This window comes from Equus przewalskii, chromosome 26 (assembly GCF_037783145.1).
Source record: "Equus przewalskii isolate Varuska chromosome 26, EquPr2, whole genome shotgun sequence".
Lineage (NCBI taxonomy): Eukaryota > Metazoa > Chordata > Mammalia > Perissodactyla > Equidae > Equus > Equus przewalskii.
In genome coordinates, this window is record NC_091856.1 from 21195753 (window position 1) to 21222606 (window position 26854).

Consider the following 26854-nt stretch of genomic DNA (forward strand, 5'->3'; position numbering starts at 1 on the left):
ATCATTTCTCAGCATCTTCTCCCCTTATCCCCGTAGTCCAAGCCACTACCAACTCTTGCCTAGATTAAAATTTTGGTGCCCTGAAGTCCCTCTAAGGTTTGCCACACAGCAGCCAGAGAGATCCTGTTAAAATGTAGGTCAGCTCATGCTGCTCCTTTGCTCAGGATCCTCCAATGACTTCCCCTCTCACTCAGAGTAAAATCCAAAGTCCTTGTCATCCTATACAAGGTCCTGCAACCTCTGTTCCCCCCACAACCTTCCTCTTCTCGAGTCTGCCTCCTGCTCCCCTCCTCTCTCACTCCCTACCAGCCATGCTGGTCTTCCAATGGCACATTCCTGTGCTCCTGCCACCTAGTATTGGCCCATGCTGTTCCCTCTGGCTAGAATGCTCTTCCTCCAGACAGTGGCGTGGTTCCTCCATGCCCATCTTAAGGTGCCTGCTCAAATGTCACCTTCTCCAAGAAGCCCTCCCTGACCACTCTCTATAGAACAATAACTCCTCTCTCACTCCCAGCTTAGCATTCCATATGCTTTGTGCTCTCCCTCCAGCATTTATCATCACCTGACAGAGTAATGTATACATTTGCCTGTTTGTCTATTAGAGCATTGTCCAACAGAACTTTCTACAATGATGGTAATGTTCTATATCTGAGTGGTCCAAGATGTAGCCACTAGTCACACGTAGCTACGGAGCACTTGAAATATGGCCAATGTGACTGGGGAAATAAATGCTTACTTTAATTTTAAGTAAGTTAAATTTAAGTAGCCACATGTGGTTAACGGCTACAGTGCAGATTCAATGTCTCCCTTGAAAATAAACTTAATTAGGGCTGACATTTTGCCTCTTTTGTTCACTGCTGTGGCCCTGATACCTAGAAGAGTCTGGCTACTCAATACGTATCTGTCAAATGAATGAATAAATGAATATGCCAAGAGCTTTCATGCATTATCTCATTTAACCCTAACAAAAGGCTTGTGGGATAGATGCTATTTTCATTCTCTGGTACTCAGAGACAGGACATGTCTTGGTAAAGAACTCGCAGATAGTTTGTACCTGTGACCAACGTCTCCCCATTTAAGATGAATAGATTCTGGGGATCTAATTTACAGCACAGTGAATACAATTAACCATACTGCATTGTATACTTGAAAGGTACTAAGACAGTAGATCTTAAACGTTATCATCACACACAAAAAAAGTGGTAAGTATATGAGGTGATGGAGGGTTAGCTAACTTCACTGCAGTACTACATACGTGCATTTCATACTATATATGTGCATGAAATCATGGCATTGCACACCTCAAACTTACACAATGTGATATGTCAATTATGTCTCAATAAATCTGGGAAAATTATTTTACAAAATACCCAGATAGTAAGAGGTGGACAGGATTTGAGCTCAGAGACGTTTGATGACATTCAGACAATTTGCTTTGCTACAGTTAGACTAGACGCTCTCTGTGGTCCTTTCTAACTCTGAGATTCTGCGGTTTTATGAGTATTTTCTCCTTTGCAGCACATGGTTTAACCACCAAGGGGACTGATGGACCTTTACACAAAGCACATTGCCAGTGGCTCAGGAACCACAATTCTTCAGACAGAAGGAACGCAGAGCATCCTTCACCCCATACCCTCCCTCCCCCATCCCCAGCCCTGCCCCCATGGCTCACCGGTTTCTGGGTCGCAGAGCTGCTCACAGGCATCTGTCGTCCTCTGTCCGCAGAGGTCCCTCACCCATGGGGAAGTGGCATTGATCTGGTAATACAGGGACAGCTTGGCTGGGTTCAACCAGTCGGAGATATCCAGGTAGCTCCCTTCACTCACCACAAAGCTGCTCCCTGTGGGTGAACAGAGAAAAAGACAGCTACTTTCTCCCCGATTTTAGGGTACAGATGTGTCTCATTGCTGATGCTGCAGGCCAGCAACACAGACAGGTGGGCACGAGCCATCCCCCACCCCAGCTTGCCCATCCTCACTTGTCTACACACATTCACAGAGCATTTACACTGTGTCAGTCACGGTGTCAGCAGCCAATAGAGACAGAGACAAATCAGACATCAGAGACAGTTCAGCCTAGTAGTTGAGTCAGGCCCTTAGGACTTGAGTTCAAATCCTGGATCTCCCTTGAACAGTCTTTGACTTTGGGCAAGTCATTCAATACCTCTAGGCTTTGGTTACATCATCTGTAAATGGGAATGTTAATGGAACCCACCTCATTGTTGCGAGAATAAAATAAATTAATGTAGATAAAGTGCTTAGCCAGTTCCTGAATTGTCCTACTAAAGAATAATTAAATATTAAAAGCTAATGTCTCTGTCACCCAGGCGGCCCCCCTGGAATGGGGGTCACTAATGCCCACAGGGGCCAGGTGTCTGATATCAATGGGAGAGACTGGCTGAGTGTAAGGGAAATAGCATCCTGGCCTCCTGACCTAGCTTGTATTTTGTTTTGTATTTTCATTCCATTAGTGAGAGATAGATAGAGAGATTCAAAGACATCTCTAGGACCTTTAAGAAAAAAACTAGCACTTGTGCAATGGAAAATGCCTTAATGTTGGGAATCAACAGGGAAAGAAAGAGTTTGGGGGAAACAATACTGAAGTCTGGATCAAAACGGAGCAGCTGAGAGCCCACTCTAGCCAATTCTTGCCAAATGGGTCTAAAGCCGAGTGGTGCAAGAACTTCAGGTTATTTTCAGGAGAAGCTGGAAATTCAGGTTTTTATTGTAATCAACCAATTTGGAAATGATGGCTTAAATTTTTTCTTGAAAGCTTGCGTAAGACAAACAAAAGACCCTAGCTTTGCAATCTATCCTCTAAAATGCTCCTCTTTAAAAATACATATATACACACATACACTTACATACACAAAAATATATATACACATATACATATGTGCATACATACATGCATTACATACATATATAAACATACATATATTCTTTGGGGACAAGGAACAGAAACCCATTCAAGGTGGCTGCATGTCGAGTGTAAATGTGAGAGTGTGTATGTAGCAATAAGGTAAAGATACAATTTCACAGGAGGAAAGAAAAAAGAGAGTTCAAATAGGACCAGGCTCCACAAAGCTGGACCGGAGAGTGGTTCTAGATTCATGGCAGATCTATGGACCCCAGCAGCAGGAGGTCTTAAATTGTTTCATAATTAATGTGACTCCATTTATCTCCCTGTACTTGCTTCTCTCTACTTCACTGTCAACCAACAAAATCTTTCCATGTATGCAACTCAAATTTCCCAAAGGGGACTCAGACAATAAGCACTATATGAGTGTGACAGCAGCTTCTCTGTCAGGTCACATTAGACCCTGCTGGCTGACCAATGGTTGGGCTCCTCATGGCTCTGGTGCCCAGCTGTGGTCCAAAGAACAACGGCCAGGGAGGCAGGATCAGACCTTACCTGGCTGCCCTGAGGACCTAAGATTGCCTGAAAAGGGTGAGGGTGTGGCAGGCAATGTTATCTTCTCTAACTTACACAAAGGTTAAGATTTATATCATCCTATAGAATGAGCTGCTAAGTAAAACACAGTGGACACCATGATTTTTGATGCGGAGGAAAGAGGAGTTTATGTGAAGCAGAAGGAGTAGATAGCATCAGGCTCAAAGATAAGGAAATGACCACATTTGAAGTTGTCCTAAAAATCCTTGGCAGCTAAAGCGAAAAAGAAAAAGTCTGCTGGATTCCATATTTCAAATTTCTGGCAGGGGAAGATATGCAAATCTATCTGCAAAGCCATATTTCCCCCTCTGGAAGTAAGCCCGAGCAGAAACATGTCACATGGGTCCTTGTGCAAGGCACCGAACATCAGTATCAACTACAGATTTTTCTTTTAAAAAGCACAGTCATGCTGTTTAAATGGATAATTCTGGTATTTATTCTCACTGAAGACTGAGGGATGGATATTGAATTGTGTCCCAGGGCTGAGTCTGCCTAATCCCACTACTTCAGAAAAGCTACACAGTGCAGAGATAAAGAGAATCGAGTCAGCAAGACATGCATCCAGGCCTTCAGTCTGCTACTTACTAGCTCTGTAAACTTGGGCAAGAAAACAGATCCTCGGTCATCTCATATGACAAGCATGGAGACTAATTCCCCCTTCCTAGGGTTAATATAAGGATTAAATGAGAAAATGCATTTGTCTTAGGTCAGGTTCACCAGCTATCAGACTCAAAGGCAGAGAGTGGCACATAGGAGGGCTTTTGGAGTGCCCTCTTGTAAGGGGATGAACCAAGTGGGGTTAGGCAGAGGGAGAAGTCCAACTGTCCCATCGGAAGCTCTGGAGCTGAGATGATCCTTCAGTGTTGTTCCAAATCAAGACAAGGGTATTGGGCCTTTGTACCCCGACACTAACCAGTCATAGACTCTGGGCTTTCCCTGGGGAAGGGACTTTGGTGAAGTGGTTCCTTTCAATGGAGGACATTTCTGCAAGAAAGATTCAGAGTGAGTGGTCAACTACCACCATTCCTGGAAGCTGGGGGAATGAGAGCCTAGGTTCTAACGAGAGATTTGGATGTGACATTACAACATCCCCTACAGTATGTGAAGTCTCTGGTACGTTGTGAATCTCAACTAACAGGAACTATTTGCATTCCTGTTTGGATTTCTTATGAACTTGGGAGCTCTGAATGCAGTACCAGTTAACAGATCTCTCTTAAATATGAGAAATATGGAATTCCTTGGAAGGGAATGACTCAAAAGCAGGTTATCCTCAGCTTCTTTAAAAAGATACTATACCAAGGTATACTGCTGGTTTAATGGCAGAAGGGAGTTACTATCCTTTGAATGCTGTCTTTGTTCCAGACCCTGGGATAAACATGTTTATACCTCTTGCTCACTTAATCCTTTCAAGAGCCTTGCAGGATAGTTTTAGAGAAAGACAACATGAGGTTAAGAGAGAAATTGACTTAGCCAAATTCACACAACTAATGAGTGGCCAGAGTGGAAAGTGAACCCAGGTTTCTCAGCATCCAAAGCTAGGACCTGCTCATCATTCCAGGCTGTCATGAGAATCGGGGCTCTGGTTGGCTATCAGGCAGAATTCTTTTCTGTGCCTTCCCTTTTAATGCATATCCTGTAGTGATGGAGGGCTTTTGCTCTCTCTGATAGACTATGATTTCCTACAGGGAAGAGGTCATGACTCATTCACTAGTCCTCATCAATCCAGCCCTCAGCAAAATGTCTGGCACATACTAAGAGTTTAATAAATGTCTGTTGAGTGAATTAATGAAATCAAAGTGCCATGCTTGGAGGGAAATTCAACTCACTTCATCATGGGATTATGAAGCAGGAATGCCTCCACATTGAACCCAAGGTTTATTATTTTTTTTATCTTTTGAGAGCCAGAATACAAGATTAGTCCTTCAGAGTCTCCTCAGTTCCAAACCAAATCTTGAACTCCATTATCACGGCTCCTGAGCTCTCATTCACCTCGTGGGCTTGTGGCATGGATGATTAAAGTAGAGATGCTAGAAGAAATCAGTGCGAAGAGGCAAGGACATATGGCAGGGAGATGCCACATCCGATAGTGAAAGGAAGTAACTGTGCAAGATGTAATCACCAAGACTTAATCCATGAGTTCATTTAAGCAACATTTATTAAACACCTCCTTGCACAAGAAAGACACATAAAGAATGAGAAATGGACTGAATCTGTCAAGAAAATTATGGACTAAAAAGGCAGATCAAATGGATGCACATAAAGCTCTAAGACAACTTAGAGTGTTGTAAGAACTGCCTGAGAAGGATAGGCATTGCCTTTAGACATAAGGGGAAGGAAAAGCAAGGTCAGAGCGGAGTCAGTGAAGAGTCGGCCTTTAAGCTAGACTTTGAAGAATGTGAAGAAAGAACAAAAAAACAGGCAAAAGCTGAAGTGGCATTTTCCCCTCCAAGCTGGTCTTCAGACCTAGCTCATACCCCTCAATCTCTCTAATACTCACTAGGTATTCCACTTAACTAGCAGCTATATATGCCATGTTATAGATCCATTCATTCAGTCATATATTTGTTCCTTTAACAAATAGAACACCTACTGTGTGCCATGCCCTGTCTCAGGCTCTGGATGAGTAAAATGTGGTATCTGTCCACTGAGAACTTAAAGTCCAGGAAGGGAGTTCAGAGATGGCAAATCTAAGGCAGAGCATGAGTGGTTTTTATTCCTCTTTTCTTATCCTCCCATCTAGATGCGCATTTCTTGGAGGCAAAGACAATGCCTTATTCTACTCTGCAGTCACCATAGCGCTTAGGATGTAGTGGAGGCTTAGAAGTTGCTGTGGGGTGTGTGTGTGTGTGTGTAGAGAATGCAACGGATAGAGAGAGAGAACAGGTAATAAGGTCAAAGAGTGGCAAGCAGCCCTTTCTAGGTAAATTCTAGCCTTACTTTGAGAAGAAATACATATAAAAGGGAATAAAAATGCATTATTCCATGTGTCTCATATTTCTCTAGTTTTCCACTGGACTCCTATTTTATTTTCTGGGCTTTAGATCAAAAGCACCCCCTTTTTTCTGGGTACTCTAAGATTCCTCTTTGTGCTCAAATAGATCTCCCCAGAGAACAAGGACTCTGAAACAAATCTTTGCCAAAATCTCAACTTCAAAATGTCATGTTTCCTTATTTTTAAATATATATATATTTTTTTCTCCCACTGGCTTGTGGGAATATACATCATCTAATTAGCCAAATGGATTTTCAGTTCAGCCCAATCATTTCCTTATCTAGCATCTGAAGCTCAGCGTTGCTCAAGGGACTACACGGGCACGGAGGTCCTCATTAACTCTGATCTTCAATTACATTGATTATAAGCCTGCTTCTGTAATTGTGCAGCATAGATCAGGGGTGAGCTGGGGAGCTCAGGCCACTCCGTGGTGTTCTCTGAAAAGCCAGAGGCCCATCAGACCCCAAAGAAATGAAAGCTACAGATGAGAACTAAAAATACCACGGAAGGCGGTATCACCAGACAAAATTGCCTGGAGAGACAGACGGCAGCTGCAAGTGTCTTTCATTACACCTTGAATCATGAGACAGACCTCTGAGAACCCTGGATAGAAGATTTCAAAAGAAGGTTCTGATCACACTGGTGAATGGGGAGCAGAGGAATGAAACATTGCATGGCTGAAACAAGGTCTTCACAAACGAAGCTCAGGGAATTTTTTGGCCAAAAGTATTCAGCTCTTTTTCTCCCTCTTCCTTTGGGTGCAAAATAATTAAGCTTTCCTTCCTTCTGTTACATCATGTATCCCCAAGATGATTGCATTCATCAAGGTCTTGGACCTGGGAAAAATGCCTTTCCAGGGCACAGGATGTAAAGCAAACTGCAATGAAGCAGAAATGAGGAGCCCATCTCCCATCAGCCCAATAGACTGATGAAGAATGCACCCAATCCCATCTCTCTCCCAGTCCATGGAGGCCCAAGTCAGGCTTGAATACATTCCACCACCTGCCATCGACTGAAAGCTATTTAAGGAGTGAGCGACCAAACTCTACAGACACAAGGTTGAAAACGATAGTTTGAAGGTTTGCGAGAGTGGGCAGAGACAACCTGGATTGCTGGGGGCTCTCAGTCTCTGAGTGCAACAACTCTCTAGGGGCCCTGGTGGAGAGAGGGTCTTTTACAAGTGTCTCTGAGTCATCAGCCACTTATCGTTATGTCTTCAGCTGCTGATCTTCTCGTTCCAGCTCTCTTCCCTTCTGCCATTTTCTTTCCTTTTTCCTTGGATCAACTTCAACCTATTCCTCTGTACTGGCTTTACCTGTTATGGGCTGACTTGTGTCTACCCCAAAATTCACATGTTAAAGTCCTAACCCCCAGTACCTCAGAAAATGACTGTATTTGGAGATTAGAGTCTTTAAAGAGGTAATTAAGTTGACATGACGTCATTAGGGTGGACCCTCATTCAATATGACTGGTGTCCTTATCAGAAGAGGAGAGTAGGACACAGACGCACACAGGGGGAAGACCATGTGAAGACAAAGGGAGAAGATGGCTACCTACAAGCCAAGGAGAGAGGTCCTCAGAAGAAACCAACCCTGCCAACACCTTATCTGGGACATCTAGCCTCCAGAACTGTGAAGAAATAAATTCCTGTTGTTTAAGCCCCCCATCTGTAGCACTTTCTCATGGAAGCCCTAGCAAAGGACTACACTACCTCTTACTTGTCTTATTGGACAACAGCTGTCTCTTAAGCTTGCTATTTGCTCCATTTATTAACCTTTATTTTGTGTCATGGGTCCCTATGGATCACTTCTCAGAATAAAGTTTTCAAATGTATAAAACATAATGCACAGTATTACAAGGAAACCAATCACTGAATACAGTTCTATCCATGGACCCCTCAGGGGTTCATGGAGTCCAGGATGCAAACCTTAGTCTGAGCTAAGCTATTTGCATCCATTCCGCAAATACCTAGTCGGCTGCCTGACCTGGTTCCACATACTCCCAACGTCACTGGATGGACAGAGGGAGTGGCAGCACGGTTATAACGAAGATGCAGTCCTGCTAAAGAGTGTGAATTAGCTGCAAATAAAATGGAGAAGAAAAACATGGAGGAGTTCCAGTGGCTTTTTAAAAGAGGGTCAACCTCTTTCCTTTTGTTCTTTTTAGATGAACATACTATTTTTTTTAAGCTCTGACAAAGAAACTTGGTTAAGATTGGAATTTTCTTGGAACAATCATACAATAGATCAGAATTCTACGATGCTACCTTACATATTTAATTTCAAAGAATGTTAGAAAACTTTGAGTTCCTCTAGTCCAAAGTTTCTCAACTTTCTTGTTTTCATTATCACCCACTAAGAAGCCTTTTTAGACATTTTTCTTCATTAATCACCCCCACACAGGAAATGTTAATATCAGAGATATAGTACATATTTGTTTATGTACTGTGCTTTTGCTGTACATGAAAAGAGTAAGAGTTTTTGTGCCCCCTCCCCTCCAAGAATCAATTTGCATATCTTTGGAAGTATTATTGCCCTCATTGAGAATGGATGCTCTAGTTGAAGATAAACTGAGGGTTAAGGAAGGAGAAGGATATGCCCAAGATCCCACTGGGATTAGTGAAATATCTACAACTAGAACCCAGAGTTTATGACTCCCATCCTCTTAGCGTAGTGAGGGAGGTGAGGGTTAGAGAGGTGAACTGACTTTCCCAAGGCAACAGAACTAGAAAGTGGCGGGGCTGGACCAGAATCCAAGTGTTGTGACTTCCAGCTCTGGATTTGTCCCAGTATTTCACCCTGAAAATCAAGAATAGACCCCGTGGAGGGACGTGAGTTATCATGAGGCCGGAGCTGCCTCACTGGGAGTGTGAAATAGTAATAACCTTGAGAGGCCCACATGTGGAAGAATTCATTGCTAAATATCCTTGAAAAAGAAGCGTGGAGATAGACAGGCCATTGGTATTCGACGTTATAAAATAGTTACTTCCAAATAAAGCTGTATCAAAGCCTCACTTCTGCTCCCCCAGTGGAGGTTTCCCTGAAATGCCAGACCCACATTTGCTCCAGGCAATTGTTGTATTTCTACTGCTTTCTGTCTTGCTCACCTCAAATTGTGATCAAAGTCTGGCTAAAACAGATTGGCACAGAATTCCACATGCCTTTATGTGTCCCCGGTCTTGCTTCAAAGTTGAGTTTGGGGTGTTTTGAGTCGGGACCAAAGAGATTTGAAGTGTTGAAATTTCAAAAAATTATTTTTCTCCCCAATGATATAACCATTTGGTACCAAGCTAGGCAGCAGGGGAAAAGAACAAAGTCAAGAAATGCTTCTCAGTTTTCTTTAAGTTATTTAAAATTTTAAAGAATTGTGGTTAAATGGAAAGCAGCTATTTACTTTTAATTTAAGAATTTCTTTCTTTTTTCTTTTTTTATTTTTATAACTTTCTTCATTACTTCATTGGGAATTTATGCATCAAATCCAATATCAATGCTGGATTTCTTTTTGATCTGAGATCAGTGCTCCTTGAATGAACATGATGGACAATTGCTCCCAAAACTCAAAGGTCGTTTAGCTCTGACTTGCTAATATTGAAAACCTTTCTTCTCTGTCAGCTAAGTAAGACATGAGCCTAGATGAGAGGTAAAGGGCTGGATTCTGGAGCCAAACAGCCATGGACTAAACCCTAGCCCAGGCACTGAGCAGCTGTGTGACCCTGCAACAAATCACCTAATCTTGGTAACCCTTGCCCATCTCCTTATGGATACAATGAAATACTTCACAGAGATTCTATGACCATTAAACAAAACGCATTTGAATTGCCTAAGAATAGCACCCCTGGCTATGTTGTACTATTCCACGGGACAAAATTTACATAGAAACAATGCATTCTATGTATAATTGTATGTCTATTCATACATACTATGTATATTATTATGTATTTCATATATGGATGTACAATTGGATAATTATGTGCTTCTATGGATATATGCATACATATATGTACATATACAAGTACAGACAACTCTACGAATAATTGTATCCTGTGTGGATGGTGCCTCCTGGAGCCGTGCAACATGGTGGTGTGCCTGGGCCACAGTCAGACAAAAGCTTCATTAAAAAAAAAAAAACAACAACACCTTTCTCTCTCCTACTCAAGGATGCTTATTTTTCCTTTGCTGATTCACAGCTTATCCAGGCAGCATGTCTTCTGATTTTCACAATATCCTGGAGTGAGTAGGATATGGCAGGAATGAGGGATGTCACCTTTATTTATTTATTTATTTATTTATTAAAGATTGGCCCAAAGCTAACATCTGTTGCCAATCTTTTTTTCTTCTTCTTCTTGTTCTTCTCCCTAAAACCCCCCAGTACATAGTTGTATATTCTAGCTGTAGGTCCTTCTAGTTCTGCTATGTGGGACACCACCTCAGTGTGGCCTGATGAGCAGTGCTAGGTCCGTGCCCAGGATGTGAAAGGCTGAAACCCTGGGCCACTGAAGCAGAGTCTGTGAACTTAACCACTCTGCCACAGGGCTGGCCCAAGAGATGCTACCTTTAAGATGTATTACAGGAGGGAGAGGTAACATTATAGAAGCCCTAGAAGGATGCCTGGCATATGTTAGGTGCAATGAATCTGCAATGAAAATACGAAATGTGTGGCTAAGACATGACTGGCTGATGGAATTAACGAATGAATGAATGCACCACATGACTTCCCAGACCCATTGGCTTAACTAAATTCCCTGCCGTGTGCCCCCTTCTCTGGGTCCCTTTTCTACGAAATACACTTCTTTTTGCCTTTCCTAAGGAATCTGCACAAACGTCAGAGGCTGTTTGGCAAAGACGGCTCACAACTGTGAGCACTAAGAATAACCATATTAGCAATTCCTCCCGGATCTGTTTCATTACTACACTGTGGATCCAATGCCAACTCACCAAATTAGGCCCCGGCACCTGCCTGCTTTTGTGTCTCTCACTGTCAGGGTGTGTGTGTGTGCGCGCATGTTCCTTTCTCTCTAGATGTCTCACCTTCTATTCTCTTCTCTTTTGTCTAGAAATAAATTCAGCGCGAAAAGCACAGACCTCGGAATTGGTAAATCTGGATTCAAAAAGTGCCCTTACCACTTATGATTTGAATGACCTTGGGAAATGCTTAATATTTCTTTTCTCATCCTCCTCATCTATAAGAGGATGAATAATACTTACCTTGCAGTATTTGCATGAACATTAAATGTGACTGTGTGTGTTCCCGACTTAATGGATATACTGATCAAATGGGAACTTTTACTACTGCTGCTGCTCTTAATCTAATGGATCCCAGAAATAGCTCTGGAGGGCAGGTGTTTCCTTTATCCCCATTTTACAGACAAGGATTGAAGCTGAAGGATGTTAAAGGGACATGTCTTAAATTGCACAGCCAGGAAGTTGATGATTCCAAATAAGAAGTCGGTCTGCCCATCTCTGATCTAGAGCTCTGTCTATAACACCAGGCTGCCTCCCATTCCTCTCATTTCAGGGAAAACCTATCCACACTACTAAGGTGTGTGTGTGTGTGTGTGTGTGTGTGTGTGTGTGTGTGTCTTGGCTTCCATCAACATTCATCTCTGGTTCTTTCTCTAAGTACTGAGCTTCTCATGGTGGTGGTTGACACATAAATCAGACCATGTTGAGAGTATATGTGAGAGAGAGAGTGAAATGGCAGGCGGACGGTGACATAATATCGTAATTCAATACGTAACATCTCCAAAGACATGCGATACATCCTTACGACATTTCCAGAAGATATTTTCTGGAAACTGGACAATAATTCAAATTAATGCTAAGCCTAAATCTAATTGTTTTATGATGCTACAAAGGACTACATGGAGCAAAGCTTCCAAAAATCAGAGGTTTCAACAGTCATGTTGATGGAACAGATTTCACTGTCTGGCACAGATGAGAACAGCTGCCTAAATATATAATATCGGTACCTGGAGCAACATAATAAAGAAGATGCGCAGCTTAGCGACATTGTAGTGTTTGCAGCCCTCAGCCCTTCACCAGCCAAACTCTACAGTGAATTCCGGGAAAGGTAACGAGAGAAAGGATAAGATTTTTATCTGAGGCTCAAATGAAGGTCTGGAGGCTCAAACAGGACAGAGGATGGCTGAGATCCACATTTCTGGTATATGACTCATGAAGGATGAGTTCTTTTATTCTGTTCCCAGAGGGAGTTGGTGGGGTGCAGCTTAAGGGAGGCAGGCTCTGGAACCACATAAGCCTTGGTGGAACCCCAACCCTGCCACTCATCAGCTGATGGACTTTATGCCTATTAACCTAATTTTGAGATCCTTGAGGCTCCTCTTCTGTGAAATGGGGACAATAATCCCTACTACATACTCCTCTGTACAAAAGCACATGGGGATGTCCATGGTTGATGAGGAGCAAGTTGCCAAGAATACGTAGGATCTTATCTCAAGTTTCAAACAAACAGCAATTCAGGGTGTATGTGTGTGTGTGTTTAGGGGTAGCAAAAATTCTGGAAGGATATACATCAAAAGAGTCATCAAGCCAGTAGAGTAGAACCAGAAATATGAAAGAGGGCATATTTAATATTTAACTCATTCACTCTTGTATTACTTTTGTAATAAGAGTACTGATGCTGTTACCACTACTATTACTACTAGTGTAATAACAATAACTTCAGAAGGTTTGGGGAAGAACAAAAAACAGAATTACGTTTGAGTATTGAGTCAAATACATAGTAGGTGACCAAAATGTGCTTGTTATTTCTTTCTTTGTCCCTGGCCACCAAGGAATGTGTTCTCCCTCCCTTGGACTAGGAGAGGCATTGGAGGAAGGCAGCAATTGACTAAATGGTCTGCTCCCTTGTCCCATGCATGTCCTTCCTAGTCCATCACCTTGCCTTTGCTCAGGTTGGTCCCATATCATGGAGCATCCTTCTTACCATATCTATCCTCCCAGGCCCAGCCAAAGGCAAACTCGTCCTTTCATGGTCCTCTTACCTGGAAGTGGCTTGTCCTTCTTCTGTCCTTGATGGCCTGGCATATGCACATCTCTCCTTCCATCAGTGTCATTACTATGCATGGATGACGGTACTTTCAGCTATTAGAAGCATACTATCTTAGATGCTATCAAATGGAAATGGAAGCAACAAACCACGCAGTTCTCTCCCCACACTCTCCAATGGTGCTTCAAGTTTCACCTGAGACTCACTAATAAGCCACAATAATAGGCAATTTTTGTTTAGCGTTTACGACACCGTGTAAGACCTTTACATCCAATATCTCACTTGATCCTCACAGCAGGAATATTAGAGGTTCTGGAGTCAGCCAGATCTTGTTCAGCAGCTGTGTGAGCTTGGGTATACTTACTACCTCTTTGGGGCTCAGTTTCTCCATTTGAAAAAAAACAAGAAAAATAACAGTAATCACCTCTAGGGTTATTGTCAGGAAGAAGTAAATTAATGAATGTAAAATACTTTTTAGAGTGGTTGGCATTCAATTACACTATACTCTGTGTACCCTGCGTGCATATATGTTCTACAGAGTTGTTATCATTCCCATGTCACAGATGAAGTGTGGAAGGTGGTAAAGATGTTTCTTGCCCAAGTAACAGCCAATTATTTAATTACAAAACCTGTGACTAGAGTCCAGGTGTCCAGACTCTGGGTATTGTGCTTTCTCTACTCATTTTACTTCTCAGCAGGTTGGTTACTGTGATGAAGCCTGAATGTACTGATTTATACTGTCAACAAAGGTTTATTGAGCGCCATACATACACCAGGCCTGGTGGTAAGAAGTGGGTATTTGGCAGGGAACAAAAAAGACAGAGCATTATAACACTTGGCTGTAGAGAGCGTGCAATGTTGAGTAGGAGATGAGCATTAAACACAGCAACCTTTGCATGACTACAACCAAGAAGCAGTGCTATGGAGAAAGAAATAGCTGCCATGAGGACCCAACAGGGCGTGTTGTGTGTGTGTGTGTGTGTGTGTGTGTGTGTGTGTGTGTGTGTATTTTAGGGTAGAGAAGGGAGCGTGGTGGTATCAGTGAAATAATGTTCTTTGCAAAGAAAATAAGATATGTGACGTTTCTGAGAGAGAAAATTGGCTGCGTTCTGTTCTCACTTGGAACTAACAGTATAGCAAATGATGCTGGCTAAACCAGGGGATATATAGGACAATTGGTGTATACTTATGCTTTTGCTTTTAAACTTAATTGTCCTTTCTGGGGTGCTAAGTATTTGAAAGAGCACAGTTAAATAGCCACACCGTGATTCTGTGAATCTGAACCAAACCCCATGGTGCAGTTTCACAGTTTACACAACAGGAACGGGCATTAGCAGAGGGCGCATAAAAACCCCAAAGTAAACTAACATAATTTCACTTATGCAGAGAACTAGTCAATTTTCTAGATTTTTTGTGGTTAAATTCATTTGGATGATGAGGCTCTTCTGTCCTTTTATGGAGAGAGAGTCGAGTGCAGTGTTTAAGAGCAGGAATAAGGGGGCAGGACACCTGAATTCACATTCTGGCCATGCCACGAACTAACCAAGTGATGATGACCCAGTTCAACGGGCCTTGGTTTCTCAGCTTTAAAACTATGGATAATAAGCTCACAGGAATGGGGGAGGTAATACATGTAAATTAGATTGCATTGTTTCAAATTACTCACTTTTAATGTAAAGGAGGTAATACGTGTAAAGTGTTTAAAACAGTACCTGGCACGTAATAAATGCTTAATAAGTGTTAGCTATTCTTATATTATTTTTACCTACATGTATTTGATAATCCTATTGTGAAATACAAGGGAAGGTTGTCTTGTTCAAATACAGTTTGGCAAAAACAAACACAATAACCAAGACTCCTGCTTAAGCAACATAATAGCTTTGGATGTAACAGTGTAAACAAAAGCTCATTCTGTGACTCATTTCTATTTTCTTAATTGCCTGCTCTTGCTCTGGACCCCAGCCAGGAGTCAGTCTTCAGCCCCGTCATGGGGACACACACATCAGATTGTGTGTGCGCTTAAACGCACAGCTCCTGTTGCTTCTGAGGGCTGCAGAGAAATGACATTAAAAGTGAGTGATTTGAAACAACTGAAATTTAATTAAAAACAAAATTAAAAGTTGTTCCAAGCCAGGCGCTTCAGCCAGCAAGACTCAGAGGAAATTAGTAAGTGCTGCTAATAGCTGGATCCAATTCACAAGCCTCTATGAAGAGACAGTCAGAGGAAAGAAGATGCATACTCTTTAGATAAAACAATTAAAGATCATGTCTGAGGAATAATCATGAACAGTATCCCAGGGCAAAACAGAACCTTATTTGCTGGTGTGTTTCTTTTTGACTTTCTCATTTCCATTATGGGAAAATGCCCTGAGATTCCCCAAGTGGCATCTTTCCTTTTGGCAACAGAGAATGACACTGATTTTGAAATCTAGACTTAAACAAGCGGATGGGGGGCAAATTCCTTTTACAAAATAATTACCACCCACTGCCTGAAATTCCACCTTACCAATGTGTTTGTCCTTTGAAATTTCAAATACTCAGTTTGCTTAGTAAAATTCTAATCCCCCTCAAATTATAGGCCTCAAATAATAAGCCGACAAGTGTGGGCTGGGAAATGGGGACTGGCTGCCAGGATTGTTAAATGAGCTGGTTTTGGGGTGCCATCAGATGAAATTAGAATGGGCAGTGGGGCTGCGTCTGAGAAAGAGCATAGAAGTGGTTCCCAGAGAGAAGTCAATCTGACCCTGCGTCTAAGCACAGCATGGAGACAGGCAGAGGAAAAGAAGCAAAAATTATATCAGGAGCCAGGAAGATACAGGAAATGAGCTGGGGGCAAAAAATGAGGGGAGAAGAGAGAAGTCAGGGGGAGAAGTAAGCAGAGCTGGGATGCTGAAACTTATCATGAGTGTTAACTGGCCAGGAGTGGAGTGGCCCAGCTCAGCTTAAACACACAAAGTTGAGGCAGGCAGCAAATGTCCCTGAACAAAGGGAAGTTCATGAGAGCCCTACTTTGCTCTGAGGATCAGTTTCCCTTCCGATGGGAAGGCAACAAGAATACCTTTTCTAGAAAAGATCTGGTTCCTGCTCACCTCTGCAACCCTACCTCACTCAGTCTGCCCCAACCATGCCCACCCTGCTCCAGCTTCTCCATCACTCCAGTGGCATTGAAACGCTGTTCCCTCTGCCTGGAACACACTTTCCTCCTTTGCTCTCTGAGTCTCAGAGAGGTCTTCTCTGACCACTATATCTGAGCATGACATCCCAACTCTCCTCTTTGGTTTAACTATTTTACACCATTTTAATTATTTTAAAAGCAGCACTCACTTATTTCATTGCCACGATCTACTCTATTATCTGCTCATTTACTTTGGTGTCTGTCTCCTGCCGAGAATGAAAACATTATAAAGGGAGGGGCCTTCATAATGTCTTTTTTGGGACAGCATCTCTACTGCTCCAGGACATATAAGGAACGTGAAATAAATATTTATTCAATGAGTAAATAAGTTCTGGAAAGACTAAATAAAACTTTGTAGGTAAAGCACTTGAGTACACTCCTGCCACATCAGAGGCACGTGATGACTTTTAGCTGATATTTCTATAATTATCTAATATTACATTGATTTGGGTTCTACTAGTGAGCGTGATCCTGGGAGGGAAGAAGGATGGAGACTGAGAAAACGACTGCAGGCTCCAATGCCAACTTGCTGTCCTCACGTTGCTCTCAGAATAGGCAATATTCCGTAAGTAGGTGCTTGCCGTATAGATGGATCCTAACGGGGGCGTGAGCATGGGGAGGCGGTGGCACTGGGTGCTGCTGAGGGCTGACTCAGCACGTTGATCAGGAAGAGGGCAGAAGCTGAGAACAATTCTCTTTTGCACAAACCAGTTTCATCCTATCCTCAAACAAATTCTTTGAGGCGGAGGATGAATCTGTCCAAGTCTAACCGCTCCTTAATGTTCAACGCTACCTCTACTTTTGCCAAAACATCCTTTGAGACCTACCTCAGCGAGAATTATCTTCTTCATCTCCCATTCTCTTCCTAATGTAGCTCTGGAAGCAATGCAGCTTATGTTTCTTGGGCTTGAGATGGGTGTTAAAGAGTCCATTTCATTGTTAGATATTGTGACTCAATTTTTGATTTCAAAATAAAGTTGCAATAGGGATCATAATCACAGTAACAATATTAAACGTGTCAGACTGGTGTTTTGAGGTTGCATTTTTATGTCTTGATGGGGAGTGGATCTAAATATACGAGGTTCCCACTCTATGTTGAATACTGTGACAAAACGGGGAGGCTGTAAATGTGGAAGAGAGTCCTTTCCTGAAAGTTGTTTATGGTTCAGTCGAGTGATAACCAGACAGAGATATAATGGAGCATCATCAGGGTTGTGATGAAGGTGAAACAGGGAGCTTTGGGAGCACAGAACAGGGGCCGCCGCCTCCTCTTCAAAGTCAGAGCAGCCACATCTAAGCTGAATGTCGAAGCACCAGAAGCCAGCAGCTAGGTGGACTGAGCGGAAATGAGGATTAGGCGAAAGGAGAGGAAGCTTTCTAAAGGAACAAAAAGAGAACATGGCCTTTCAGGAAACAGCCATTTTGTTCGGCTAGAGTGCAAGAGAGATGGGAAATGTGCAAAGATAAGGCTACAAATATTTCCCGGCTCTACCATTCCACAATTCAGAATATTGCCAAGCTAGCTACTTTGCAACATGCCCACAGTGTGCCCTCAGCCCTGTAGCCACGTTCTCCCTCTTGAGGTGGCAGAAGCTGCCATTTTTAATTGATTCTATATTTCAAATTTGACACCAGCTCCGATCACTGGGCCCCTGGGCCCCCGTTCAGGCCTCTGCATCCGTGGCAGGTCCTGTGCCCAGCACATTAATGCTGCATTTGAGTCTTTGCAGGAAATGGCCACCTCCGGAGCCTTCACATTCACGGGTCATGTCAGCACCTGTGTGGGAGCCGGGGACTGATCAATCTCTCCTTCCTGCAGCCTGGTCTGAATACTGCGGTGAGACATCACCTGAAATATTACTCGAACGATTCAAACTTTCAGGAGAGCAGCCTTCAGAGATCTGGTGAATTAATTTGGCTCACAGAACACAATGACATCTCTTACTAATAATTTTCATCCAGGCAGGATTTCTGAAGGTCCTACCACTGTGTGCTCTTCAAAGTTGCTTGCACTTCTTTCCTTTTTTTCTACAAGTGTGGCCAAGAGGTGGGTATCTGATTCCTGATCTCACATAGAAAACTTGGTGCACAGGAGTAGAATAGTAATAATAGCTAGCCCTTGAGTGAGTTTACCATGGGCCAGCCTCCTGCATTTAAGAACCGTTTAAGCCTCACAATCACAGACTGATTCCCAGCACATGGGCATCCCCGTTTTTCAGAAGCTGAAGCTGCACCTTGGGGAAGGTAGAATTAGGATATGAACCCATGTATGCTGTCCTTGGTGTTCATGGTCTTAACCACCACACTTCACAGCTTGGCAAAGAACATTCTTATTTTGATGTCTGATGTCTCCAACCTCTAAGGGATCCCAGGAGGCAGACACCAATGAGTCTCTGATTCCTTGTCCACCTTGGTTCCTCCTTGTAATTAATTGATAAGTTTCCTTGGTTCTAGCTCTACAGGAACTCCCTGATCTTCACTCTCACTTCTAATGCCCTTGTTCGGACATTAGCACATCGACCTAATGTAACAGCCCCTTCCTAGGTTCCTTACCATTGGCCTTGACCCCTCAAACTTACCTTCTATACCATGGCCAGGCAGTCCACAAATCTTTATTGGACACCGACTGTGTACTGGAGATTGCACAGGAACAAGACAGCTAGTACAGTCTCTGCCCTTATGGGACTTAAGCAGCATGAGCAGTAGCTATTGTTTGCTGAGTGTTGGCTATATGCTGCGTGCTTACGAAGTGCTTCATAGGCAGTCATTCAATTGCCGTTTGACGTGGTTTACTGTTATCATCCCATCTCACAGATGAGCAAACAGAGACTTAAGAGATGAAATAAGTAGGTCAAGGCTACACAACTAGGAAACATCAGAGCCAGGTACTGAACTCATGGAGTGTGATCCTACAGCCCAGCCTCTTAGCCAAATTAGACATCGAATAAGCAACTGTAAAAGTGCTGAATGCAGAAAAGAAAAGTTGAGGACCATTTAACAGGGAGACCTAACTTAGAACTTGAGGGTGATGATGATGATGATGATGATGTCAATAAAAACTAATATTACTGACTGCTTCCTGTTTGCCAAACATTCTACTAAATACTTGACAGATATTATCTCATTTAATTTTCTTACGAGAAAGCTATTATTACTATGCTCACTCTACAGATTAAAGAACAAGCCAGAAGGGTTAAGTGATTTGTAAGATCAAATAGCTATGAATTTATAGAGCCAGCATTTGAACCCAGATGTGTTTAACTTTACAGCTTGATCTCTTAATTATCATCTTGCATTGCCTTTTATAAGAACAACTGAGAGCTCTACACCCCCCTTGCTAGAAATCCTTCAGTGATTCCACGACCCCAAACATTTTCATCCTAAAAGTCCAAGACATAAACACCTGCTCTTCCTGTCTGCTCCTCCCATTACTCCCGTTCACTCCCCATGGAGCCCCAGCTGCTCTGCATGCTATCTGCTCCTGCCGTACCGTTGCTCATGCTGTTCTTTGCTTGGAAGAGCACCCCTCTGGTCCTTACTCTCTCTCGCCATCTCCAACGGAACACACACGCTCACTCCAAATCCATGCCCACCTAGCTTCCTCCAACGAGACAATCCTCTTGTTCCCTAAAGCTTTACCCAGATCTGTCGAGCAGAAAACACTCCAGGCTTCCCTGGCAACCTTGCTGACTCTTGTCCATATGCCCACATGGTCCAGATTGTGATCTGCCTTCTATTTTAGTCTTTTGCTTTATAGCTATCCTGTCACTTGAAGCAATATGGGTAATCCCTTTGAGGGCATGATTAGCATTTACTGAACACCTGTTATGGGATATTTTTATGTAACTCTCCACTTCATCCTCTTCACCACCCTGGGAAGCAGGGGCTAAGAGCTTCACTTTTACAGATGGTGAAAGGGATAGTTCAAAGAAGTGAGCGGATTCATCCAAGCTCCACAGTTAGTAAGTGGAGGAGTGCGGACTTGAACCTGAGGTTTTCTGGTTCCCTAACCTCACGTGTCTTTAGTGCTGATTGTGTCTGAGTTTGTCGTAGAGTGTGAGTCCTGGCCCAGAGCAGATGCTCAGCAGTGTCAGCTGAAATCTTAATGTATGGACTCACCGACAAAGCTCAAATGGGAACAGGGTGAAAGCAGAGGAGGGAATACATGGAAGAGTCAGGAGTGGTGCGGGCTCTGGGGATGACTGCAGCTGAGTGTGAGATTCCCAGGCCTTTAGCAGAGGTTCAGAAAGTTGTCAGAAGTTGCCCCCAAACCCAAGGCTGTGCAGCTGCAGAAATATTTGGCTTATATAATCAAGAGGGGAGGCTGAGGAGGAAGGCCAAACAGCTAGGCTCTGCTGGGCATCAGGGCTCAGGGAGGGTGGGGTGGAGAGGCGGGAGGGATATGCAGGTTTTAACTCTTCCTCTCTTCTCATCATTTCCCCTCTGAATATGATGCATCCTCCCCCTCCCATAGTCTTGCTGACATCTGAAATGTTCAAGGTCCCTTGGCAGTTGAAGCTGGAGGCTAGAGATGGAAAGCATCTTTTCCACTATGGCCTGGTTCTCCACCAGCCCCTTATTCATCCCAGCAGCCTGGGGAGCCCACAGTCCCTGCACAAGCTTGGCTGTGATCCTTCTAAGCTTTCTTCAAATGGCAACTTGTCAGCTGGGAAAGGTTTGCTCTGGTGCCTCTGCTCCCAAGATCCTTGCTCAGGGGTCTCCCTGGCCTCAGACTGGCCCAAACCTGAGTCAGAAGAGAGAAGACTGGGGACATTAATGGGATGGTTGCATAAAGACTCCGAAGGTCATGTACCTAGTGGAATGAGTAAAGGGGGACTCTGAACCTCAGGATTTCTCATCCTACTTTTAGAATGCTAGGCCAGGGAAGAATTTTAAGTACCATCTTGCTCCATTCCACATTTCACAATGAGGAAATTGAGACCTGGAGAAGTAGAGACGCGCCAGAGTCATGGTCAATTTGTGGCAGAGCTAAAACCTGATCTTCATCACTGGATTCTCTGTGTGCCAGATTCTGTGGCCACTATTGAAATAAATTCTGCTCAACCCTTTCCTGCCTGTGTGTTGTTGAGGTGGTCATATAAACCCCTTCAGCTTTGGTTTTCCTTAAATTTAAAAGGAGGATAATGCCTGAAACTACTTCATGAGATAATAGAATTAAATAAGGTCATACTTTGCAAGGCAATTAACACAGGGCCTGGGACTCAGTAATATTCTGTAAATGTTACCAATTAGTGGTGTTATTATCACAATCATGGGAAGGCTTGAATAGCAGGGTCTATGTGAATGCAGTGAAAAGTGTCCATGAGCCCTCTGGGAAGCCGTCATCCATCACCCACCTCCAGGTAAAATCAATGGCTCTAAGGCCCAGCCTAGGTAGTACCTCCTCAAGACATCCTCTCCTTAGCTCCACTCCCCATCTACAGCTTGGGGTACTTGGCTGCCCCTCCTGTATGTTCCCATAGTACCCAGGACAACCCCTAGTATGACTTCCAACATACTGCATTTCATATTTCATTTCTTGGGTGTTTCTCACTACCACCAAACTGAGGTAGGCCAGAGATTGTGTTTTATCCATCTCTGCATCCCTAACATCTGAGCATGCCACAGACGTGATGCACAATATGTGTTGACCACAAGAAGGGAGGGAGGAAGGAAGGGAAGAAAACTGCACTATATATAAAGAAGGGAGTGATGTTATTATTAACGAATTTTTAACTATTTAATCTATTCCTTCTGGTTAAGCTAAGCCTCCCTAAAACTGTACCTTCTACCTACCTGGCTGTACCCACTAAGACCCCTTTCCAATGTCTTTATTGTCTTTATAAATAATAAAGCTATGAACAAGCATAAAGGAAAAAGTGCAGTATTCTCATAATCAGACCTACTCTCACACTTGGTCACGTGCTTCCACTTTCATCAGCCCACTAACACCCATTGGAGGCAGGGAGTATCAGCACTGCTTTTGGATGAGGAAGCTGGGGCTTGCAGGGATGAATTAATATACCCAAGGTCACAAAACTAGAAAGCAGAAGAACTGAGAGTAGAACTCACATCTCCTGGGCCAGAAATCAAAGCACATAACCTCTGTGCCATGTTACTTTCCCTCTCCCAGCACCACACCACTGCCCTAACCCTCCACCACTTTGCAAGCATCAAGCCAATAAGGAAAGACCATCTAACTCTATAATCTCAAGCTCTATCTCACCAAAGCTCCTATCCATCACTCTCCCTTCCCAGTCAAAAAGCCAAAGTGACTTTTGCTCACAGCAGCAGAATGGAATTATAAATGAGAAGCAATTAAATTTCCCTACCCCTTTCAACCATCCTCTGCCCCCAGTTCCTAGGAACATATTTTTGGACTCAATCTGCTATCAAAACACAGAAATTAGTCTCCAAATTTGGACGTCAAACTCAGTTATCCCTTTTGTTAAGAAGGGAAATTAGTAACAATTCATCCTGGTTGGAAGCCAAGCTAACATCTTAGCTCAGAGTGTCATTAAAAATCCCAAACCAACTGGCTGTTGTGATATCTTTAAAAGATTGAACATGTTCACCTGCTTAGAATGGTTTTCTAGAGTTTCTTCTCTCTCCAGCCCCTTGTCACTTTTAACCTGGGAGATCGGTTATTATTTAAGGAAGAAATGGCTTGAGCATTTTTTCCTTCCATGGTTTCATGGATTTAGATTTCCTAATGAAGAGGTTTTAGAAAAAAAAATGGATCCCACTCTAGGGGGTATCCAAACCTCTCAGCATCAGCTCCAGGCCACTGCTGAGCAAGTTGCCCATTAAGGATAAGAGGAGGGAGAAGGGGAAAAAGTTTTCACAGTTTATAATTATATTACCAGTTTCATTACAGATCTCATTTTAATTCTGACTGAAAACGAGCCTTGCCTTCTCCTGGCACTCTCTCACATATAGTTATTAAATCTGGGTTGGAGTTCAACCTCTTCTTCCTGATTTAAGCATATTAATATGGTTTATTGGTATTTCATAGCCACCTCCCCCCTGGGTGTCCTGAATCTCAGCTCAATTTATATTTTCCTCTCTTCCTGGGCCCTGGGATAAAGCTTGTTTCATTTTGGTGTTGGGGTGGGGGGAGAAAGGTGAGTCTGATTGGAGTTTCTCATCATTGGAGATTGGAACAAAAACCTTTGGGAGTGAAGTCAATCATAGGAAAGGAAGTAGCCTCAGATTTCTTGCAGTGTCATTCCCCAGAGTACATCTCCTTAGGGCATCTGAGTCCACCTCTCTGCCCTGTTTCCCTTCATTTGTTTCACAGACATAATTTATTACATGTCTACTTAGTCAGAACCCCTTTTAGACATCACAATAGGTCAGGACACGAATAAGGTTTGGCCCTTGCCCTTGAGGAAAGTCAAATCCAGCTATTGGAATAATTTCTTCTTCTTCTTTTTTCCATTCAATCAATGCTCTTTTGGAGCACCAACTCTGTTTTGGACGCTGTCCCAGGTGCTGAATGTAATGTGCAAAACAAACAAATATAATCTCTATGCTTATGGAGTTTACAACCGAGTCGGAGAGCCCAACATTAACTAGATAAGTATATAATTACAAATTGAAATAAGTGCAGTCAAGGAATAGATCAGGGCTTGAGGAGAATGACAAGTAAGAGATCTAACAGAAGCTGGAATATGAAAAACGGAGGTCAGCCACTGTAGGGTAAATGGAATTTGTCCAGGAGAAACTGAGGAGGTGGGGAGAAATTTTCAGGCAGTGAGAACAACATGTGCAAAGGCCCTGAGGCAAGAGGCAGCCAAGGATATTTAAGGAACCAATGTAGAGAGAGTTGGCATGAGATGAGGCTGGAGAGGCAAGCAGGGGCCTGATCTTGCAGAGACTTACAAGAAATTCAGTCTTAAAACAAGTACAATAAGAAGTACTTGAACAGTTTTATGGGAAGATACGACACGTTGAGGTTTTTCATTTTAAAAAATCACCCTCTTTGCAGCATTGAGAAATGACAGGAGGGGGGCTAGATTTAATGCAGGAGGCAGTTGTTCCAATGACACATGTATAACAGTGATGCAAAGTAGACTGTAAGGTTATTTTAAAGGCACAAATACAGTTCTAAGTAATTTTCAAGGGGGGAGAGATTATTTCTGACTAGAGTTTTCTTCAAAGAAGTTTGGGTTTTTCTTTTTTTTAAAGAAGGCTTTCTAGAGGAAGGATAAAATTAAGTCAGGCCTTAGAGACAGCTAGGTTTGCAATATATGGAAATTAGGAAGGGTACTTCTAGTGGAGAGCAATGTTTAAGTAAATGTATAGAGGAGGTAGATACAACACAAGACAGCCTATGTGCCTAAACAGCATTAAGTGTGTGCGAAGGAGTTAAGGAAAATTCAGAGGCCAACATGTAGAGCACTTTTATATCTGAACACTTTCCGTGGTGCTCAAAGGTCTGCGATCAACTGAACATCTTAAAACAAAGCCCCAGATGATTTCAGAGAGCAGGATGGCCAAAGAAGTCCTCTTTTCAGATGAGTGGCCTAGCAGTTTCTGACTAGGCCGCCACCTTCGATGTGGTGTAATTTTACTTCCAAGAATTAAAAATGCTCCTCCCATGTATTCAAATCACCACAAACCAGCTCTGAAGTCAATTAGGAACCTCATTCCTCATTAAAGGCACAAAGCCACACATCAGCATACTCTACTGGGTTGAAAGACATGAAGTAGGGGTGGAGGCAAATAAATGTAGACCAAGATTCATTGTATACAATTTTGTGTTCAAAAGCAGCTACATGTGTGGCATATTAATGAACCATCCTAATGATGAACATTTCCACTTGATTTCATAGGCTAGTAAAGAATGCTCAGACCCTAAGTTCCTCAGTCATAGGCTAAAAAACAATGCTAACAATTTAAGTTGACCTTAACAAATAGGCATTTTGGCATAGATATTTTGATGCAATGGGCATCAACATAAGAAAAAGCTTGTGTATGTGTGTGTGTATTTAGCCAAGTAAAATATTCAAGAGACATCCCTGGTCTTCGTCCATTCCTGAGTCTCACTCTATTTCTGAGCCCAGGCAAAGAATGTGTGACACACAGGGTCAAGTAGTATAGAATAAACAAACATACCCTGAAAGTTCTAAAAAGTTGTGTTTTTAAAATTTATACTCTGATAAAATGGCTCTGAGTCAAAATATCTCGTACCCAAGTCAAATATGTTCCTTCACTTTTCTTCTATGGCTTCATAAAAATATAATTCATCTATTCTTAGGAAATTCCTTCTCGTTGGGAACTCATTACCTTGCAGTGACCCCTTTCTAATATTGAAAAAATATTATCACAACTACTAACATTTATATGACTTATTGAGCCATTACTAGGTCTCAGGTACCGAGCTAAAAGCTGTATGGGCATTATTTCATTTATTCTTCACAATAACTCTATGAGATAAGTAGTGCTACTATGCCCACTTTATAGATAATGAGGATGAAGCTTAGAAAGTGAAGACATTTTCAGACTAAGGCTCAATATTCTCCCATCTCTGACCACCCTCATCACCCATGTAGCTCTAATTTTGTTTTATGGGAACTTCCAGAGCAAGTCTACTCCCTTTTCAAGTCAAATAATAATTATCTCGGTCATTTTTGTGTAAGCATGGGGCATGGCAGGACCTTGGGTCAAGGGTTCAGACAGACTTGGGCTTTCATACTTTGCTTCACTTCTGTGTGTTCATCTAGCCAAATCACTTAACATCTCTGAGACCTACTTTCCATGTATGCAAAATAAGGATGCTATAAGTTCTTCCGCGACAATTGAATGAGTAACTCCATGTAAAGTGTTTTGAACACTGCCATTTATAACAGACATGCTCAATAATATTAAGTTCATTTTTTGTCTAGGTTCCTTCAACTCTTTTTATAGAAATATTCTCCTCTATCCTTTCCTTAAGAGGTCATTATGTATCTACAATGTTTTTCCAAACTCTTGACTACAAATCGTCTCCTTTGGATGACTTCCAATACATCATTCCTCTTCTCAAAGCATAAATCCCAGAACAACAGAATAGAACAGATGGAACCATATCACCCACTTAGTCTAGACAACTTATTCCTTTAAAAGTTGTCTCTTCTACTGGCTCACTATAGGGCCAGAATATTGGGTGAATATATTCTGACTTATATTGGAAGCCGCAAAGGATGCACAAACTAACATCGCAACTAAGACGAGCTTTTAAT

At 42.6% G+C, this 26854-nt stretch overlaps 1 protein-coding gene across 7 annotated transcripts in view; it reads right to left on the reverse strand.

Moving 5' to 3' along the window:
* The window catches only part of ASTN2 (astrotactin 2), an 827990-nt gene that overhangs the window by 471476 nt on the left and 329660 nt on the right, over positions 1-26854 (reverse strand). For all 7 annotated transcript variants that reach the window (XM_070596244.1, XM_070596246.1, XM_070596242.1 and 4 more), the window contains one exon: positions 1673-1840. In XM_070596244.1, the coding sequence (XP_070452345.1) occupies positions 1673-1840 (168 nt within the window). The remainder of the gene's footprint in view (positions 1-1672; positions 1841-26854) is intronic.